The 21,199-nt window shown below is 39.4% G+C and overlaps 1 protein-coding gene across 2 annotated transcripts in view; it reads right to left on the bottom strand.

Annotated features, from left to right (window-relative positions):
• Positions 1 to 1,283: 1,283 nt before the first annotated feature.
• Positions 1,284 to 21,199, bottom strand: part of pnpla7a (patatin-like phospholipase domain containing 7a) — a 31,018-nt gene continuing 11,102 nt past the window's right edge. Inside the window, exons 20-36 of one of the 2 annotated variants that reach the window (XM_044173784.1) lie at positions 19,996 to 20,109; positions 19,642 to 19,708; positions 19,378 to 19,527; positions 16,789 to 16,852; positions 16,454 to 16,622; positions 13,249 to 13,431; positions 12,944 to 13,062; positions 12,532 to 12,688; positions 10,383 to 10,499; positions 10,124 to 10,193; positions 9,712 to 9,828; positions 9,426 to 9,574; positions 9,131 to 9,283; positions 8,746 to 8,865; positions 6,334 to 6,418; positions 5,561 to 5,676; positions 1,284 to 4,659 (exon numbers count right to left, since the gene is read on the bottom strand). In XM_044173784.1, coding sequence (XP_044029719.1) covers positions 4,522 to 4,659; positions 5,561 to 5,676; positions 6,334 to 6,418; positions 8,746 to 8,865; positions 9,131 to 9,283; positions 9,426 to 9,574; positions 9,712 to 9,828; positions 10,124 to 10,193; positions 10,383 to 10,499; positions 12,532 to 12,688; positions 12,944 to 13,062; positions 13,249 to 13,431; positions 16,454 to 16,622; positions 16,789 to 16,852; positions 19,378 to 19,527; positions 19,642 to 19,708; positions 19,996 to 20,109 — 2,088 coding nt within the window. In that variant the 3' untranslated portion in view covers positions 1,284 to 4,521. The remainder of the gene's footprint in view (positions 4,660 to 5,560; positions 5,677 to 6,333; positions 6,419 to 8,745; positions 8,866 to 9,130; positions 9,284 to 9,425; positions 9,575 to 9,711; positions 9,829 to 10,123; positions 10,194 to 10,382; positions 10,500 to 12,531; positions 12,689 to 12,943; positions 13,063 to 13,248; positions 13,432 to 16,453; positions 16,623 to 16,788; positions 16,853 to 19,377; positions 19,528 to 19,641; positions 19,709 to 19,995; positions 20,110 to 21,199) is intronic. The other variant, XM_044173786.1, reaches the window with a different exon arrangement.

The raw sequence follows: 21,199 nt of genomic DNA, 5'->3' as shown, positions 1-21,199 counted from the left end.
ATCGCTCTGTGTGTGTGTGTAGTAAAAAGGCCCACAGGTGTGATAGCTCTTCATTTATGATAATCTCTGTTTTCTTTAGCACTCTCCCTTGAGCTCAATACAACACAAATATGGTGTTACAGGTTTTTCTTGAACATTTATCGTCTATACTTGGGAGGGAGTTGAGCATATCCCAGCATGCAGGGAGCAAGAGCAGGGACACATCCTGGACAGATTGCTAGTCCATTGCAGGTCTAGTAACACATAGACAGAGTTACAGTCAGACATATTCACATAAAGGGCAGTTTCCAAATGACCCGAGCTTCGTGTTGTTTGACTATGGGAGAAATCATGCCTTTATTTGTTCTTGTTTCTACCCTCTACGGTGGTATGTGGGATCCACTGGGCATTTAACTAACAAGCCACCCATCTGAACCACATGCTCTTCATTGGTTGATATTTTCTTTTCTTTTTTGTGTTGGAACACCCCAAGGGGATCTGACCATAAATCTGAGTGGTCACAGGATGATTAATAGCCTAAATAAATTAAGAAAATTCTGCTCTACAATACAATCTTTTTTCTCTTTTTGCTTGCCCATCTCTGTAGGAAGAAGTGCTTTATAAACCTTTGAAGATGATAAAGATTCAGGGTGTAGCACAAGGAAACTTAAGCAGGGCGGATACACACTGACTCCAATGTGGAGCCTTTAGTACTCCCACTGAAGGGCATTTAACAATCGAGCCTCCCAGTAGAACCACTTTTTCATTGGTTGGTATTTTATTAATTTTCTTAATGACACTTTATTTACTCAGGTGAGTGTCATTAACATATGTTCTCATTTGGAGACACCTGCAGGCAACAGCACTAAGTAGATTTATGTATTCTGGTGTTAACTTAAGTAAAACTTCCCTCTGAATTTGTCTTTTCCCTCTGCCAGGGCTCCTTCGAACAACAAATGGTCATATTGCAGAAACAATGAGTTGATTAATCAATTATTTGATCAACAGAAAATGACTCAGCAGCAAAGTTTGACAAACTAATTATCTGTCAAGTCATTCAAGCAAAAGTTTCTGGTTCCACCTTCTCAAATGTGAAAATGTACAGTTTTGGACTGTTCTCTGAACTCTGATTTTTCACTATTCATCTTATATAGACCAACAATTCATTGAATATAAAAAAAAATAAAAAGCATATTAATTAAAGGTGAAAATAATCATCAGTTGCAGCCCTAAATGGTCACATTTGCTTTCTACAGCAAACTACAAAGCAATATGGCAAACTGAAAAATGAAAGACACACAGAATACACAACAAACAGTGGTTTATTAGTAACAATAGATTATCAAAAACAATCAAATAACATAAATATAGACAAGTAACTGATGTCATACAGTACAGGCTTATTGGTAAACTTCATTCATTATTGTACTCTAATCATCAAAAGGCATGCCAAATGAGGGCACGAGTGGTTGTTTTTCCACATGGGTCATCTAAGGCTTTGTTACATTAACTTGATGGCAAAGTTCCACATATTACATAAGCACTTCATCCATTACCATGTCCCATTTAATAAAGTAGTGAAACATTCATTCTGCCAGATGTCAATTCATTGTGCTCGGTTTTTGGAAACCGCCCAAAAGTAAAAAAAAAAAAAACACCAGTGCAAACACCATTACCTCATTGGTAAACAGCAAATGTTTTCCTATCTCCGCCTTGCTCGCACATTCTGTGTCTAGACTCCATTTACGCAACACCATATGGGATCCCCATAGTGTTTATCACACTGATTCTCCTACTGTCTACATATGTAAGCCTGCAGGCACTGTAGCACCAGTTTTAGCTACAGAACAGAAGCTTCATACAGGGAGGCACACAGGGTGCAATATCAAGTGGGAAGAAAATAAAATCAGAAAAAGTTGCATTGATATTCTAATGATTAGAGTCTGACTAATAAATTGGCCGGCTTATATTAGTTTATTTATTAGTCAATTAACAGAAAACTAATCGCCAAGTAGTTTGATAATCAATTATGTGTTTAAACCATTGATGGTTCCAGCTTCTCAAATGTGAGGATTTCTTGCTTTTCCTGGAATTACTTTGTAGTAAAGTGAATATCTTTGATATCTCTGATATCCATTTTTCACTATTTTCTGACATTACATAGACCAAAAGAATTAATCTGTTAATTGAAAAAATCATCATCACACTTATCGATAATGAAAGTAATCATTAGTTGCAGCCCTAGTTGTGACTGAGATTGAGTTAACTGTATAAAAATGGTATAGTGTCATACAGAGAGGTATGTTAAACAAGCTTATATAACGATTTGTTAGTTTAATTGTGCATTGCATTGCATTTCTGGAATGATTGTCCAGCTGTTGTGACTTAAAATCATGTAGGGCTTAGGTTGTATACATTCTTGGCTTGATAATGAAAATATATAATTATTCACTTCTGTGACTATTTGACTATTCTATTGATCACTGTTTTTTGACCAAAAAACTTGTGTTACACAACATGTTCCTGTGAAGAACTGCCCTGCTGCTGCAAATAGCCCCTGTGCAAAAACTGTACTGAGACAAGTTCACTTAACAGATCCACACTGTCTGCTGCTCAGTCTGTGTCTGATAGATTCAAGCCAGCAAACAGATGGGGGGGGGCTGTCTCGCCAGCTGAGAGGGAAACTAGTGCTTTGAAGTGGATTGCAATCATTACTTCCCTCCATGTCTCAGGCACACTGTGGGTATTGCTTGTTTTGCTCTCTTTCTGGTTTTAAATTAGTCTTGTTTGGCGGGCAAGTGTCGGTGAGGATCATTACGTAGATCGAATACAAACATTAAAGGATAGGTTCAGATTTGTTCAAGTCTATCTTAATACAACAGTTCAACACTTGCATGCCCATACTGTCTGTAGACTGAAAGAGCAATTGTTCACTGTAATTAGCTCAGAAACACTCAGTGTTCACTTTATTAGGTACACCTGTACAATCTAATGCAATCCTAAACAACTGTTCTGCCATAAAGTCTACTTCTATGACGCCTATAATCAGGCACTGTCATAGGAGGTGTTAACTAAATTATATGTTTTAGCATTGCGGTCACAGTTAATGATGGTGTTGTGCTGGACTGCATTATATTCAGAGGTGTTTCTAATATTCTGCCCCCGATGTACATAAATAGGGCCAACAAAAAACTAGAAACAATATAACAACCTTTAACTATGACCTCAGTAATAAACATAATTGAATTTACACATTTCCGACAATGTCACCAAAAACTGAACATTATTAGTTCTGTAAAGATGTCATGTTGTATTGGACGGGTTTACCTGATAAAGTGGCCACTGATAGCCCTTTTCCATATACATGTGCTGGCTTGGCTCGACTGCCAGCGTGGCAGGGATTTGCATCTCCTGAGTGTTTTTGTCTTACTTACCTCTAGTGGTATCTAGCCATGTAGATAGTTTTGGTTTTATTTGCACAAGTTTCAAAATCTCAGTTTCTGAGATTTCTGCAGCTCCAAATACAAGTGAGGTGGATGGAATTTCGTTCGTCATGCTCACACCATTGAACATATCTCTCATCAGAAACAGTGTCGCAGATACTCAGGACAATCCACAGACCACACTGTCAACAGTTTGCACTGGATCCACGTTCTACTGAGGAATCAGACCCAATGAAAACTGTTGACAGTGTGTTCTGTAGATTATTCAGATCAGTGTCTCCCAACATTTTTGGCTTGTGATTCTTTAAAATAAAGTAATGTGACCCCTCATTACAGGTTATGGCATTACTGTGGAGAGGTGTTGTGAGCACGAGTGATTTTGCCATCTTGGACTCACTCACTTGAAGGATTTTTAGTGGCCTGAGGAGGTGCAAATAGCAGAATTCAAACAGAAAAGGGCAAAATTAGCGAAAAGTCAGAAAAATAACCATAATTGTGTGAATTTTTTTTCCTTCTATCTATGTAATCTTTCAATGCTGTATTTGGCAGAAATCTCAGAGACAGACATGTCAAAACCTGGGAAAATCATGTCAAAACAATCTGCGTGTCTATATAACAGAAGTGGAAATACAAGTTATTTTGTGATTTAGGTGATAACTATCTCAAATCTGGTTATCATGTAAAAAATATTTCATGGAAATAGTATCTCCTCACCTGTCCTTCCTTCTATCTTCCACTGGACTGGTATGACTCATGTAAAGCAACATAAAGTAACCTTGACTATCTCAATATGAGAAAAGACTAGACTTGCAGCTGTCTTCTATAACAGGAATGCATAAGACTTGCAGCTGATTAAATGTGAAACTAGCTGCCTGTATTCTTTTTTTTTTTTTTAAGGGAGCGTCCATTTGTTATGTCAGCCACACAGCTAACGAGGCCAGGTTACAGAGGGCAAAATGGTCATCACAGTCATGCTGACAGTCTCAGGGGCAGGGAACAGGTCTTGAGTCACGTGGGACAGACTGGAGGGTAAAATGTCGCAAAGACAGGTAGGTTAAATTGTGATGACCTGCAGGGGCAGAGTTCATTAGACCGGTCTTCAGTTAATGGACTGTTTGGAAAGGACTTCCTGGCTCGACGGTATGTCCAGTGAACTGTCAGATACGGTGGGAGACTGAGGGTGGCTGTCGGTGAGTGAGGTAATGTGCTGTGCACGTCTCCCCTCCAGCTCTTCATCCTGAGAATCAGAAGTAAGGTTATGTACCAGTGAAGGGACAAGGAGTTCAAATTACATTTCATCAGGAGTAGTATTTTATACATCTAATAAAATTAGAAAGAAAAAGTCATATCCTTTAACAATCTCAAATTTTATGTGATTTGAACTGCTCATTTTGCTCTTTAGATCTCTGACTAGCCTGATCATGGAAGTTACAGACTCTAAACCATCCAGTTAAAAAAAAAAAAAAGGCATTTCTCTAGACCTTTCTGTAATGGCCTGCGCTGGACACCTCCAATCCATTCTCACTAATTATCTCTTTACTCATCTTTGTGTTTGAAGTACTAGTAAACAGCAAATGTTTATAGTACTAGTTTTACTTGCCAGTAAGACCCAGTGATTCCAGTAGACCTGAATCTTTTATGAACTGGTATATGCGATCATTTCTTTTTTTGTCTGATTTGGAAAACATTCAAGGCTTAATCGAGTCTTGACCTAACTACAGAAAATCCTCTTATTTTACAACTTTCTCAGGCCCTACCTCTTAACTAGAACTAAAACATATCGTTTTAGTTTAATTAGGTGGCCCTGCAGTGTCTTCCAATTAATTTCAGAATGGTATTATTGATCACTTCTAAAGCATGCATTGGGCCTGGCTCCAGGATGGACTTAAATCTCTTTTTGTACAATGGCCAACAAGACACTTTTGACTTTCCCAAAGTCTCCATTTAAGAAAAAGTGATGGTGCCCAATAATTGTGAAAATGTGTTGAGTAGAATAAAAATAAAAAGTATAAAATTAATTACAGTGTGGAAGTACGCTGCAGAGGTGAACATTTACAGTTTGTGATGCTCGTTTTAGACATGCCTAAAATTCAATGGCTACTTGCTGTACTTAAACCCTTAAAACCAGTGGTTCGCACCGTGTCAGCAGTCTCCTCCCCTTCAGTGTGCTCTCCATAGCGATTGTATAGCTCCATGTCAGACAGAGCGCTCTCCATTGCCTCCTCTTCATAGTCAGTGTGGTAGTCTGACTCCTCTGAGAGAGGGAAGAAGCGAAGAAAGGAAGCAAAGAAGCAAATTGTGGGTGAATTAGTTGGAATACGTGGTGCTTAGAAAAGGTGACAAATAAAAAGTGGGTGTGAGGGTGAATGAGTCAGAAAAGCTAAAATGTGCAACATTGTGAGAAGTCAAACAGAGCAGTTTGATGAGTGATGGATGACAAATAGGTTATAAATAGAAAGAAGAGGAAGAATGAAACAGATGGAGATATCTGAGAAAAACTTCCCTGGTTGCTGTATTAGGTTGCACTTAAATATGGTTTCTAAATATAATTTAAACATGTGAATTGTTTCTACTGACTGCAAATATTACATTTGCACAGGTCCTACTTTCCTTCTGTATGTTACAACCTGCGTGTGTACAGTGTAACACATAATTGCTAAAAATGTATTCTGCAATGGGGATTCAGCAGTCTAATTTCTCCTATGTGAAAACAGATTAATTTGCTAATAGAGTATGACAGGAAAACGAAACCCACCCAAAAACAAATAAAAGCGAGCAAACATGGAGGAGAAACAGTAATAGCATGCCTTCTCCCAGACACTGTGTGTACACATTGAAAAAAGAAAAAAAAAAAAGTATGATCACGGGTGTGGCCGAAAGTGAGAGTGTTGGAGTGTGTCGATAGTTTTACCATCCACCACAGCAGGTTTCACAGGCTCGATGCGGGACACAATTTCTGCCAGGTCAGTAAAGGAAGCATTGGGACACGTCACCACCTGAAAGACACACACACACACACACACACATATATATATATACAAATTAATGAAATGCTCAAAATAGACTGAGCCAACTAACAGTTAGAGGGACTAACTACATCAGCTGCCAGGTGTCAACTTCTAGTCTGTTAGAACTACAACGTATTCCTCCTTTCGTACACTGGTAAAAACATAAATAGCAGCCAGCAATTTCACTAAGAAGAAGGGAGCTGATTTGGATTTAGTCTTTTTGTCTCCATTTAAGCAACATTGTGCAGATGTACTACACCTTTAAAATACTGTATTGTGAAAACATCCTTATTTTTCAGGGGATTAAGAGACACAAAATCTGTCCACACAACATTTTATGATTGACAGACCCTTCTCCGCTATTTAAAACACGATACGAAACATTACAGGAAACCATGGAAAGCTATGATGGAGACTTTTTTGCTATTTTCACTTGTCTTTCTGTCAAGCACATCTTAGTAAGTTAGTATTAAGTTATTTAAACTGGATTGGTTTTGCTAACTAATGTTCTTAGTGTGTAGACATATAGATTTTGGTAAAGGGCAAATAATAATATTGTCTGTTTCGGTTCCTCAGTGACTGATACTACGAATCACATTTAATCATTTAATGATTACTGAGTAGACTGTTTTTCTCTTGCAATCTTTAGCTGTTTATTCTGGATCTTACACAAACTATTGTTTTAACATCTATGCCACCAGTTTGTGTTTTTCTTTAGTTTCTTTGCATTTTGTGCGACACTACTGAATATACTATGTAGAATCCATCACGGGGGGGGCCATTATTTTCCCTGAGAGCTGCACCCTACAGTAGCACCTGAAAATAGAAAGGCACTCATTAACTGCCTATGTGGGAGGGCTATTGTTTTAAAGAATGGAAATTGGATTTATTTATAAGACACTCTTAAGCATTACAGCTCCAAATCTGCAACCATGACTGTAGCTCCATCCTTCTCTCGACAATTGTTCAGGTTCATTTGTTAGTTTAACTTTCAATATCAACCCTGCTATTTTCCCCTTCATCCTCCTGATGTTGTTGCTCAGATTAGGGGTAAATATCTCATCTTTTTTCATCATCCTCTCCTCCCTTGTTTCATTGGTCCTTTGTCTTTCTTTGACATTGCTGCGGGACAAATCTGGTGTACGGTAAATCTGTTTCTCTGTACGTTAAGAGAAGACCGATGCATAGTTATAATGTTATTGCTTTAACAGCAGTCTAGCCAAAGGCCTAATACATGAGACTGTTAATGACGGAATGCAGCTGACAATAAGGATATATTGTAGAAACAATAATAATGAGAGAAAACGTAACCAGTATGGTATGTGGTCGATTAAATGTACATAGACTGCAAATGAGATGACAAATACTGACCAAACTCATGAGGATGTGAAATGTGTCTTTTTAGGTAAGCTCATCAATTCGATATTATATAATTAAGAATGTAAGATTAGGGAGTACTGTATACACTTAGCTTTGACTTCACCCACACTTTCTTTCTGTTTAAAAAGGTAATTAATGATCATTTTCAACCTCTGACACATTTTCCTGAAAGATCCTGTTTGTTAAGGTCTATATTGACTCTGTAGTGGACTTACACTTGTTATTGCGTTGGTTATGTGTATACGGTTTCTTCACATTGGATGCAATAATGTAGGCAAGGGTTGTTGATGATATGTTAGATTTAATATAGAGCTTCTGATTGATAATATATTGAAAGTCCTCTGGAATCTAAGATCATTTCTAGTGAGGATGAAACATTTGTTGCATAGGAATGTTTTTATCAGGATTTCAATGTTCATGGGAAGAGTGTTTGTTTATTTTTACTCCTAAGATATTAAAAATGTTATGTTGTTTTAATGACAGAGGTGAACAAAATATCAGGAGAGCCTGCATTGCCTGTTTTTGCACAGATGGGTACTAACACCAAGAAGTTACTCAGATAATGTGTTTGTGAACAAATTTTTCCCCTCTCAGTTTGATTGCAAAACTCAGACAATCAAAACAAAAAGTGATTATGACACACTATTTCATTGCAGCTCTGTATTTACATGTTTTAAATAGCTCTGATTAAACCACGACTGCATGATATTTTGACTTCTAAATGTCAGCTACATCACTGTAGACCACAATTTTTACCAAAGAGGTTTGAAAAGCATCAGAGTTGTGATGAGAATGTATTGTTATACTTCAAACCATGAGGAAAATTAGGCCCAGACTCTGTAGTTACTCTGCACTGAACTCTGCTTAATGGTTTTCTTGTCATATATTCTACAGCATTCCCATATGTTTTTCGCTCCATCCATCCTTATCCTTACATTGTTCTTGCTTTGAGTGTTGTGAAACTCCTCCTGGTGTCTGTCTTTCATCATTTTCTCCACCACTCCACTGCGACCCCACACATCGAACACAGTCTTTCCGTGCTGGTATCCCACCTCCTGCATTACACAAATACACACAAATGCTCACACATCAATATTATTTTCTCTACTGATGGGCAAAATCATTAAAAGATACACCAGAAAACATAACATAAATAAACATAAATTCAATCAGAATGCTTTGTGGGAATTTGTCTGATGTTTGTTACAGAAATCAACATTTTTAAAATAACTCATGAACAGGGGTAAAACAAAGTTAAGAAACAGCTGAGAAGAAAACAAAATCAGAATCACAGGACAACACCACCTTTCTCATACTTACAGCAATCTCATCAAACTTGCCAAACTCCAGTGTACGGTATCTGTCGATTGGAGGTCTGATGTACTCGCAGTAGTCACTGTTCTTCACAGACTCCAGCTGCCTAACACAGCACACATAAGCCAGCCGAGTCTGAATCTCAGCCATGTTCAAGACCTGAGACCACAAGTGTATAAATGAACATATGCATCACTGAAAAACACCTACAAAAATATCCTCATTGTTATTCACAAGACTCATTTACTTTTACACATCCTCGCACAGTCTCTTGTGTCTTTATTTTTAATCAACCCATTACCTTTACTTTCTCAGCTAGGGGGTTGAGGCGTTTCCATAGCAGCCACCAGCCTGAGAGCGAGTCGCCATAATTAGTGAGGTTGGTTTCATCCCGGCTACCCACGTCAATAGCTATCACTACTTTGGCCCCCATGGAGCGAGCTACATCAGCTGGGAGAAGAGGAGGAAACAGAAACAAAGGTGGGACAGGAGAAGAAGAGAGCTTTGTGAAATAATCTATCATACAGAGATGGTAAAATAGTGGGAGGTATGAAGGATTAAAACTGAAACGACTGAGTGCAACAAACCTGGCAGGTTGTTGATGTAACCTCCATCCATCAGCAGGTGTCCGTCTTTGGGGTCACAGAGAGGAGGCAGATACCCAGACAGAGACATGCTGGCACGAACATACCGCCACAGAGAACCTCAAACAGCAAACAGGCAACTCTTTTAAGTTTTATGCCTACTAAGCACTATGTATTTAATTGAAAGCAACCACCCTAAACCGACAGAAAATTAAACTCATCAATGAGACTAATTAAAAGGTCAGTTCACCAATGGGGACAGCAGTGACAGAAATCTCAGAGGCAAATAAAACGGAAACTATCCGCACGGGTAGATGCCATTTTAGGTAAGAAATTGACATTGAATTGACACTTTAAACAAACAAGAACAAAGCATTCTTTAAAATTAATAAAAGAAACAGAACACTGTACCTACCATCAGTGTGTACTCTCATGGCCGAAGCAGTGATGTCAGTTGTGATATTGAAATACGGGATCCAAAGGTCCTGCATACACAAAAGGTTACATCGAAACAGATAACATAATAGGCTCACATGATTTATTTACTTCTCCTGCACCACCAACAGATATTTCAGGATCTTTATCTGCTAAAACGTATTGATTGCCATGTATGTTTACTCTTCTTTAGTCACCATTTCAGTTCTGATTCTACTTAGTAACCTTATCTCACTCACCTCAATCTGTTTGCTCTTGAAGACATTGCTGATGCTGGAGTTGAAGGCAGCGCCAGAAAACATGGAGGTGATTGGATACGTCAAATCCAGAACCTTCTTAAACACTGAAGTCATATCCTACAGGGAAAGCCGGTCAAAAGAAAGGTCAAATGGTTTCTTTCCTCTACAAAATTCCAAGATCTGTTTTCTCAAGTACAAAGCAGAATTTAATCTGATGTAAAAGAACATTTTAAAACAGGTAAATTCACTCCACATAAAAAGCATCAACATTTCAACAGAGCAAATTGTCCTCATATGACTTTGTTCACATGACTTTGTGAAGGCCAAATTTTTTATTACAACAGTGGTTATTTTAATTTCGATATGAAGGAGCAGCAACCCAGCCAGCTGCTTCTAGATGAAAGGTTCAGAACCAAGGACAGAGCCAGAGGAGGAGGGGCTGGATACACTGTGGGAAGACGAGTCATACCACATGCTCAGCCTGCAGACCTGGACAGGTGTCTCAAATTAGCCATCATAGATGGTCACAGTATTAAAGACATAAGGATAAATTTCATATTACAGCTAAAAAGGTTCTGTTCATGAGCTTAATCTACACACCATCCAGGGCTATATGTGCAACACCAACCGATTACTTTTGATGACTAATCAGCACAGTGTGGTTAACTACATCAAAATTAGAATAGAGGTCTAAACTGCATTAAAATTTCAAAAAAGCTGTTAGTCACCTTCACACAAGGACAGACTCACAAGCATAAAATTGAGGCTGCTTGAAAATATTACTCTCACCAGGAGACAATGGAGCAAGTGGAGGAGGAGCTGTCGAACTCATCATCTCTTCCACAAAACAGAATAATGTTTATCTACTAAATGATCCCACTTAAACCATTTGTTTGTGACAATTATTTGGCCTAATTCTTGACATAATACACCAATACACCATTTAGGGAGAAAACCCTTGTAGCTCTGCAGTCAATAGATGTTGTGTAACATCCTGAAGATCTTTGATCAAGGTCATGATGCATCAACATTTTACTGCAAGTTAATTCAATACAGATAAAAAACAAGAATGTATGCCTCGGCCAACCAGTCAAGTTGCAGTTTACATCCATGTCTGGCTTTAGTGAATACATGGAAGGAATTGAATAAAAACGTATAAAGTGTATTGTTTGGCTAAATGGAATGGTTATCAACATATTGACGATACATATGTATGATTTCAGTGAATATACATTTTTGAACTGATTAATGAAGGATTATAATAAATGTATTAACAGGTACACATGTACTTGATTACTTTGTAAAGATGGATTCTTATAGAGTATAGCTACACAGAATGTGGTGCTTTTGTTTTCGTCTGGCATTTTTAGATGCAAAGCCTCTCTATGAGCTGTAGGTGAAACTCAGTCACTCACCTCACAGGATCACGATTAGCTAGGCGCGCTTCAATACATTGTTTGCAGTCACGTGATTTCAATGACGCTCGAAATTCAGAATGAGGCAGGAAGTGAAAGGCAGAATGGATGAGATGGAGGAAAGCCCATTCTGTGCTGGTTATTATTATCAATGGAATCTCCCAAATCATTCTTAAATTATGGCTAAAAACCTATTTTGAGGCCACAATGAACTTTGAGTCAAAAGTGTCACTTATTCAGTGTCCGACCAACTGTGAAATATGGTCATCAATTCTTGAGTTATGGCCAAAAATATATTTTGTGAGGTCACAGTGACCTGGACCTTTTACCTTTGACAACCATATTCTAATCAATTCATCCTTGAGTCCAAGGGTGTGGGAAGGGGTGTGCTCGTGGTCTAAGGGCCTAAGACACAGGACGTCCCTGGTTCAAATCTGTCCGGGGAGCTTCGTTTGTCATCCAACATCTTTTTACATTAATTTCCTGTCACCTCTATAGTGTCCCCTGACTAATAAAAGGGAAAAAAGGCTTAACTGAGTATGGAAGAATATGGAAAAGGGACTTGAAATGGTCTTTTGATGATAGGTGGGATAAAATTTGAAATGCCTACTTGATATAAAGCAGATATAAAGAAGGATGATATAAAGCAGATCAAAATATCATTGTCTTTCATATTTGGCTCTTAATATTTGAGTTTATTACAAGACTAGTTTTATTGTTTCTTTGACTCTCACCATTGCCCATTCTTTGGCCCTCATCCTCATGCGGCTGTGGCTACGGTCCTCAGCATATAGCGCCCCCATCAGGGAACCAATAGAGGTGCCGCCAATGAGGTCCACTGGGATGCCAGCCTCACAGACTGCTCGCATTACCCCCACCTGGGAACAGCCCCTGAACAGGAGGGTGGAGAAATAAACATGGACTATTTAAACAAAAAGAAACAGATATACCCAGCCAGCAGAAAGATAAACCAAACATCTTTGTAATTATGGTCTGAGGCTCTGGCAATTATAAAATCTATTAAGCACAGAAGAGGCATCATATTTAAAATTTTATTTATAAAAGTTCATGTCCTAGTTTATGGTTTATTATGACATGAACTTTTAGAATAACTGGTTGGGAAGACAGACAGTTGGGTGGCTTTACCTGGCCCCTCCTCCTCCCAGAATAAGGGCAATAGCATTGCCAGTGAGGACTCGAGCCAGGCGGGAGAAATCTGAGTGCCGATCTGCTGGCTTCTCGAACACACGTTGATACAGCTCCAACTGAAAAAAAAAAAGAAAAAAAGAATATTAAGATCTTAAGATCTTTGATAAGAGAAGATTATGAGAAAATACTAAATGAGAGGCTAAGAGGGAACAGCCAGAAGGGGACAAGGGAAAGTGCTTTGGTCTGCAGATGAGAAACGAGAGAAGAAAATAAAACACTCGTGTCATAATTTCCAATCCTACCAGTTTGGGCAGGCTCCTCTTAGAGAAGACCCTTCGGGGACAAGAGAGGTGGAGATGTCTTGAGATCCAGCTTCGCATGTTGAGCCAGTCCACAGTTCCTTTGGGTGGGGGGCCGTCTTCTCTGTGCAACAGCACCAGCTGCTTCTGGGCACGCACTGCACTTCCTTCCAACATACGCTCCAGCTAGAGGGGAGGCATCGAGCACAGATGTTTTAGAACATTTCATACTCCTCACTTTCTTCAGAGCGGCTCCTGTGCAGTGCTTGCACAGAATTTTGAGTGCTAGCCCAGAAAAATACTGCAAACCTGTGACTACACTAGGTATAAGGTAACACAATACTAGCACTTGGTGTGTGATTGCAATTTCATGTTTGTGTTTGGGAGTAATTTCAGATGTGATTTCCGAATGATATACACTATAAGTAATTGTTATATTTAGGAATTTTGGGTAGCAGGTGGGGCAATAAGAATGGGAAGGTTATTTGGGAGATTCACTTTTAATTATTTTCATTTTTAATAATTTTAATTTTAAATTTATTTAATTTTTTCCAAGTGCAATTTCCCATTAGAGGCAGTTTTATTATATGACACTCCTGAATTAGCAGTCTTAAAAAAAAAAAAGGCTTAATAGTCTGAGAGGAAGGTCAGATCTGCAACCCAGGCAACAGACCCTCTGTTAAAGGTTTAGTGTATGTGCAAGGTGAGAGGATGTCTGTGCATGTGTGCCCTGAAAGATAAAATCAACCCAGACCTATGACTCATTCTGAGCCTGAGCAAATATTGATCATTTCTCTCCCACCCCACCTCTCTTTCACAACATCCATCCATCCACCCTTTGCTCATTTCTCCTGTATGCCCAAGGCTCAAATACAAACCTTTCACAGCCTGTGGGACCATTAAGTTGGTTAAACCCCTGGTTCAAGAGCGTAATGATCAGCATGAGCTTTATATCAAATCAGACTCTACGAAGATCTTTGTCTGATAACACACTTGCAGAGTGCAGACTGAACAAGAGCTTAGTTAATAATAATTGGTTTCATGATTTCTCTGGAGAGAAAAATCCTAATAGTTCAATGCTAACTGGTCAGCTGTAACACAGACCATTAACCCATGAATGTTTTTATTCACCTCCAGCTTTACAAGACGTTCAGATTTCCAGTCCCAGATAGGATAAGTCTAGTGTTCTATATATTTCTTATGGTCATGAAAAGACCAAAACCACCAATGAATTGGTCCTTCTAACAATTATTGCAAAGCCTGATATAGTTTATTCCTCTGTGCCATAGACAGCCACTCTGGTACTAAAACAATTAAAAATGCATCAACGAGCCACACTGTTGCTCTGGGAGACGTGTTTCTTCATTATGATGAACATGGGTATTGTAGTTTATTTTGAGTCAACCCCACATACACCATCCTGCTGCAGTAAATACTAGCTCACAAAATCCGCCACTGAAGATAGTCCGGAACAATTACAGTAATTACCTTTGTTTGAGTAATGTTGGCTAAAAACTACAGTGCCCAACTGTTTTAGGAAATGAAATTAAAGGCTCTGCACACCCACACAGGTGTTTTCAATTACTCTGCCTGATTAGACCTCTACTGTGGTGGAAGTTGGATGGAGCTCTGATTACATAATGTCACTTAACTGTACAAATAACTAAGTTGTCCTGCCCTAATAGATACAACGAAACCAACAGAATGTTGGGGGAGATGTCAATCAAGCGCTGTTTGTACACGCCCATACTGTCCTGAGAAGAGGTCTAATTAGACAACATAAATGAAAACACCTGTGTGCAGTGGTGGACTCAAGCTATCTGAGGGGCAGGGGTGAAAAAAATAACTAGGGTGCCAGCTGCATGCGGAGGGGCACCAGTGCACAGAAGGTTATGATGCATTTATGGTGAAACAGTTCCAAACCCTGGTTAAGATTAAAATTGTTTTATTATGTGACTCAGCTTTTAAGTATAACTACTACACCTCTGTAATAAAAACACACAGGGAACTATGAACTATTTAGCCATTTAAAAGGCATGTAGAGCCCAACTAATTTTCTCGCATGTAGGGCACCCTAGAGGGCACGTCATCAAGCTTTCTTGCACATTGGGCCACCGTAGAAGCACTTTATCATGTTTTATCTACCATAGGGGCATCCAAGAGGTCACACTTACAGCGTTTTTTTGTTTTTGTTTTTGTTTTTTTACATGGGGGCACCAGTGGCTGTGTGGGTGGACTATGGGTGTACGGGGGCTTTAAACGTGAAATGATTTATTTGTTACTGGTTCTTAAAAATGTATGTCTTCAGCATGAACCAGTGGGGTTGGGGATGAGAGCCACAGACAGGCTGGGGAAGTCAGAAAGTATTGAGAGACGGACTAATGCATTGTTGGTTTTGGTCTTTTCATTTGATGACAACAATAAAAATATAAAACAACGTCAGCCGTATCCTTTACAGGGGCTATAATGTATATTTTTATAATATCAATTAAATGACAATGTGAAAACAATGTCACAATGTGAAAGGGGTTGCTCGTAGTGATGAAGCCCGCAATTTCCTGTTTAGGATCACTCTGCCCTCATAGTGTCGTTTTCGGCAGCGGTTTTCAGGGAAAAAGGTCTAAAGATCCACCGTACACTCGACACCAAACAGCAGACAGACACAGTTAGCGACTAGCTAATGAACAAAGTGGAGCATTTAGCAGCTAAAGGGGCATTTCCCTCGACCAAAAACAAAGCTAAAAAACTAAAACTAAACAAGAAACTAAAAATACTGGACTTATATTTGCAAAGTGGCCAGAAACACCACTCCAAATTAATGATAATGTTGCTCTGTAACTGCTGGACCAAGTGCCCAAAAAGGCCAGGTTTAAGTAATTTATCAAACAAAAATGCTAAACATTTGCTGATTCCAGCTTCTTAAATGTGAGAATGTGCTGCTTTCCTCGGTTTTATATAATTGTAAATTGAGTAAAAATGAATATCTTTAAGTTTTGTACTGTTGGTTGGACACAACAAGCAATATGAAGACGTTGTCACCTTGGACTTTAGAAACTTGTGACAGGTATTTTTCACTATTTTATTCACTTTTATAGAACAAAGAAATTATCAGTAAAGCAACCCTAAACCCATCAAAGTGGATTCCTAACTCTTGCCATTGATTCACCTCACACCTTTCTCCACCTGTAACCCATCCCTAACACCTCACCTCCCCAACAGCAGGGTCCTGCTCTCCTAGTCCCACAATAATGATGCAGTCGGCCTGACGGATGCACCGCTGTGTCCACGGGGTCAGTGTGTAATCCGTCTGGTAAAGAACTATGCGATGGATGTCTTCCTGTTGGCCCAGCCAGCTGGACAGACGGTACTCATGGACACTGAAGAGGAAAGGAGCCCATTAATGACAGGCAGTATTGACCAGCTGGCACCACACAGTATTTTCCTGTTGTGCCAAGAAAGCTTACTTAAAATTAATTTAATGAGTGAGTCAGAAAGACAGAAGGTCCAAAGAAAAAATGTAATCGACCAACTCACAAAACATACCTGTCTAGTGCTGCAGCTCCAAGTCGCTGTTTGATAATATCACTGGTCAGCAGAAGAGTGGGACCTGTATATGAAAGATCACAGCAGTTACAGTCAAAATGTCTGGTCGAAGCACTTGACCAGTTGACATGTCTTAAAGTGCTGCTACTTTTATCTGCAGTTTCAAGAAAAAAAAATTTGGTACTTTGTATTTATTTTTAAGAAACTAAGGCTACATCCACACTAGGGCTGGGCGATATATCGATATAAAAAAATATATCGATATATTTTTAGACGCGATAGGGAATTAGACCATATCGCATATATCGATATAGTTCAAATTTGCGCTGCTCCCCGCGCCACCGCCCCTCCTCTTCGAGGGTGGCAGGCACAGAGCCACTCTTCAACAAACATGGAGGAAGCAACTACGTCTGCGGAGCGCACGGAGGAATTGGTTAGTAAAAGAAAAAGCAGTGGCTCAGTAATTTGGAGATGGTTCGGATTCAAAGTATCAGATGAGCAACAACATCACGTTATTTGTAGGGAGTGCAATAAACAAGTTACAGCCAGGGGTGGAAGCACTACAAATCTTTTTCACCACCTAAAACAGTGGCACAAACTGCAGTACGAAGAGTCTTTGAAACTGCGAGCTGCAGAAGCCACAGCCGCAAGCCATCGACAACCTGAAAAAGCTCCAGCCCGAAACAAAGCTCACTGCAAACTTCATTTTTCCGCAGTGTGCCTTATGAAAAGAAAAGTGTCAAGTGGTGTACTATAACTAAAGCGGTGTCCTATCACATTGCTAAAGATATGGTCCCCTTTGCAACTGTGGAACAAGTCGGATTCCAAAAGATACTGAAAACTATGGACCCGAGATATGAGCTTCCCAGTCGCAACTACTTTGCACGAGAAGCACTGCCACAAATGTACACTGAAATCAGACAGAGCCTTGCTGACCGGCTCGCTAACATGACCCATTTTGCGTTGACCAGCGATATGTGGTCGAGCAGGACGTGTGAGCCTTACATGAGCGTGACAGTTCACTTCATTCAAGACTGGGAGATGAAAACAGCGTGTCTGCAAACAAGTTATTTCCCCCAGGATCACACCGGTGAGCACATAGCTGAGGCCCTGCAGGACGCAATTGCAAGCTGGAAACTCCAAGAAAAGTATCTGGTTGCTATAACAACCGACAACGGGAGCAACATCGTTAAAGCGGTTGAGCTGAACGAGTGGCTGAGGATGCAGTGCTTCGGTCACAGATTGCACTTGGCTATTGGTGAGTGCAGTGTTGTAAGGAGTATTCAGATATTTTACTTTAATCAAAAACATATTAAAATGTTAGTTTTTCCTTATTTTCCTTTCCTTCCTGTCCTATTGTTATACAGTATTTATTTTTACATTTTATTGTTATTTGAACAGCTGAGCATTTAATTATGAACCAGGTGAAAAAACCTGTTTACTATTTATTCATTTGATTTTGCAACTGTTCACTGAAATGGCTGGTTTCAATAAAACTACTTGTGACATCATATTTGGCTTTGACTTTGACTGAACATTTGCTCTCACTTTGCGGAAAAAATATCGGGATATATATCGTATATCGATATTCAGCCTAAATATATCGGGATATGACTTTTTGTCCATATCGCCCAGCCCTAATCCACACTACTACGTTTTCGTTTTAAAACGCATACGTTTTGCTACATTTGCACCTACAGCCCACACTACTGCTGCGTTTTCAAGCCCCGAAAACGAAGAAGTTTGGAAACGCTGCTGGCCGCGTTTTTGTTTTAAAACTCCTAGGGGTTGCATTCTAGTCTGGATGGGCAAAAACGGAGGCTTTTGGAAACGGCCACCCACGCTGATTCAAGCAATTTGTGATAATTATAGGAACTATCGGTAGAAAGGAAATAGTTCCTACATGAAACTGCTCACAACAAGGTCTGTGGATTATCTTGAGTAACCAGGTCATGATTTCTAGAAAGAGACATTGCTGTTTAGTTTTTCAAATGTATTTTTTTGGCATTTTGAGCACCACAAGCCAAGTGCCATCTAGTTCCATTATATTCCAAAAAGGCAGCCATCTCTACGGCCGATATCTCCAAAACTTGACAACTCACACCAAAACAATCTAGATGGATAAATAGCACTACAGGTAAGAGGAAAAATATGAATTTGAATTGATTTTGTGGTGAACTGTCCCTTTAAATACTCTTGTAATGAAAAGTGAATTCCTTAATTCAATAAGAATTGACCCTGTTTATCTTACTTGACCCAAAGCAAACACAGATTAGAGGAAATGAGCTGTTCTGAGGGCACCTTCCCAGTTCAGACTGGAATAAACAAGTCATCTACAGGGGAAGAGGTAGAGTAGTTGCGTCGTAGCAGGCAGCACCTATAATATAAGATGACCACACACAACACCTACGTCTGTGTCCATGCCTGTGCTATGAATTCTGCAGACAGATACACTAGTGTCTAAGGGTGGCCAGATGTTTACAAAGACCATCTAGGACCTGAGGTGCCGTCGACCCTGAGCTCTGACCTCTTGATGGCAGTGAAACATACGCAGTAGGTAAATTTGAGCTCCTGAATTTTTTTTCTTACCTATTGCAATGAGTGCATGCTGCAGCTCCAGGGTAAAGGCAGTGAGAAGTACCTCTTCTGATACGGGCAGGACTGCCACAGTGGAGAGGTTGGAGGCTTGGTTCCCTGCATCCCACTTACTACCGGGGGTGTGGAGGGCCAAACTGCGAGCTGGGGACATGCAAACATATTAGTAACCCTCCCATTCAACAGTAAGTTGAGATAAACACCAACAAGGGCGGACAACCCTAAACACCAAGGAGACGCACATGTAGCTGCACACACCTGTCAGAGGACCATTGACCTGCTGGAGGATTTTCTGTCCTAGTAGGTGGATCAACCTGGTGACAACCTGAGAGGCACAAACACTTTAGAAGCGACTCTTTGTTACTCATCAAACAGACACAACATACATAGCAATGCTTCCCTGTCATTTATGTGCAGTAAATTAAACTTGATTTTATATTCAAAATGTTAAGAAAAGTAAAAGAAAAATGGAAATAATTTTGGGAACCCGTTACCCACATTATTGTCCAGTTGATGATCAATTATTCAAATGCTCATTGTCGGGCTAGGTTCAATCATCTCCATTCTAAAAAATTAATTGAAATTAAATTTAAGGCTTAAGGTTTACCCTACCTGAGGGAACTTCCTCTTGATGGAGCTGAGAGCTCCTTCTGGTAACTTGGCCAGCTCAGAGTCTCGTACAGCGTGCACTGTGGTGGCTCTGTTCTGATGGGTCAGCGCCTCCACCTGAAGAAAAATGAAGGACAAGCCACATTGGCCATTACATCCATGTCTGTCCAGACTCATATATGTAGTGAATACCTGGAAGGAACTGAATATAAGGCATAAAGTGTATTTTTTGGCTAAATGGAAGTTAGCCCTATATTGATGATACATATGTGTGATTACAGTGAATATACATTGTTGAACTGATTAATGAAGGATTATCATAGCTATATTGGCTAAACAGGTACACATGTACTTGATTTCTATGTAAAGATGGATTCTTAAAGAGTATAGCTACACAGAATGTGGGGGTTTTGTTTTCTCCTGGCATTTTTAGATGCAAAGCTTCTCCATGAGCTGCAAACCTATTTTGTGGTCATAATGACCTTTGACCTTTGAGTCAAAAGTGTCACCGATTCATTGTCCGACCAACTGTGAAATATGGTTATCAATTCTTGAGTTATGGCCAAAAACTTGTTTTGTGAGGTCACAGTGACCTTGACCTTTGACCACCAAATTTTAATCAGTTCATCCTTGAGTCCAAGTGGACATTTGTGCCAAATTTGAATAAGTTCCCTCAAGAGGTTCCTGAGATATCGCATTCATGAGAATGGGACGGACCGACGGACAACCCGAAAATATAATAACATAAAAAGAAAACCCAATCATTCCTAAACATTACGACACATAACATAATGTACTACCAAATAAATAAACTTTTGGGAATACCCCACTTACATAAGAATGTATGCATGTAAAGGTTTAAATCAGTTTTAAGTTTTGATATAATAATAATAAAAGTCCATGACTGTTGAGCCTTGTACTGTTTCAGAGTTAAGTTCAAGTAAAAAAAAATAAAAATAAAATAAGAGCTATAAATAAGCTCTCCCCATTTCATCATCCAGAGTTGACGTCAACACAGCCGTGCTAAATATGTCTCAGACTGTTAGCCATTACAATCTTATTGCCACCGTCAGGTAACAGTAACCACAGCATCCATCAACCCAGGTATTATTAGAAGCATCGTGGCAGAGACCAGCCACACCAGCCAATAGGAAAGTGGGTGAAGTTTAACAAAATGACTTTGCTTTACGTAGTTTATCAAAGTGAA

Source organism: Siniperca chuatsi, linkage group LG18 (assembly GCF_020085105.1).
Source record: "Siniperca chuatsi isolate FFG_IHB_CAS linkage group LG18, ASM2008510v1, whole genome shotgun sequence".
In the NCBI taxonomy this organism is placed as follows: domain Eukaryota; kingdom Metazoa; phylum Chordata; class Actinopteri; order Centrarchiformes; family Sinipercidae; genus Siniperca; species Siniperca chuatsi.
This window is presented reverse-complemented; position numbering and strand designations above follow the sequence as displayed.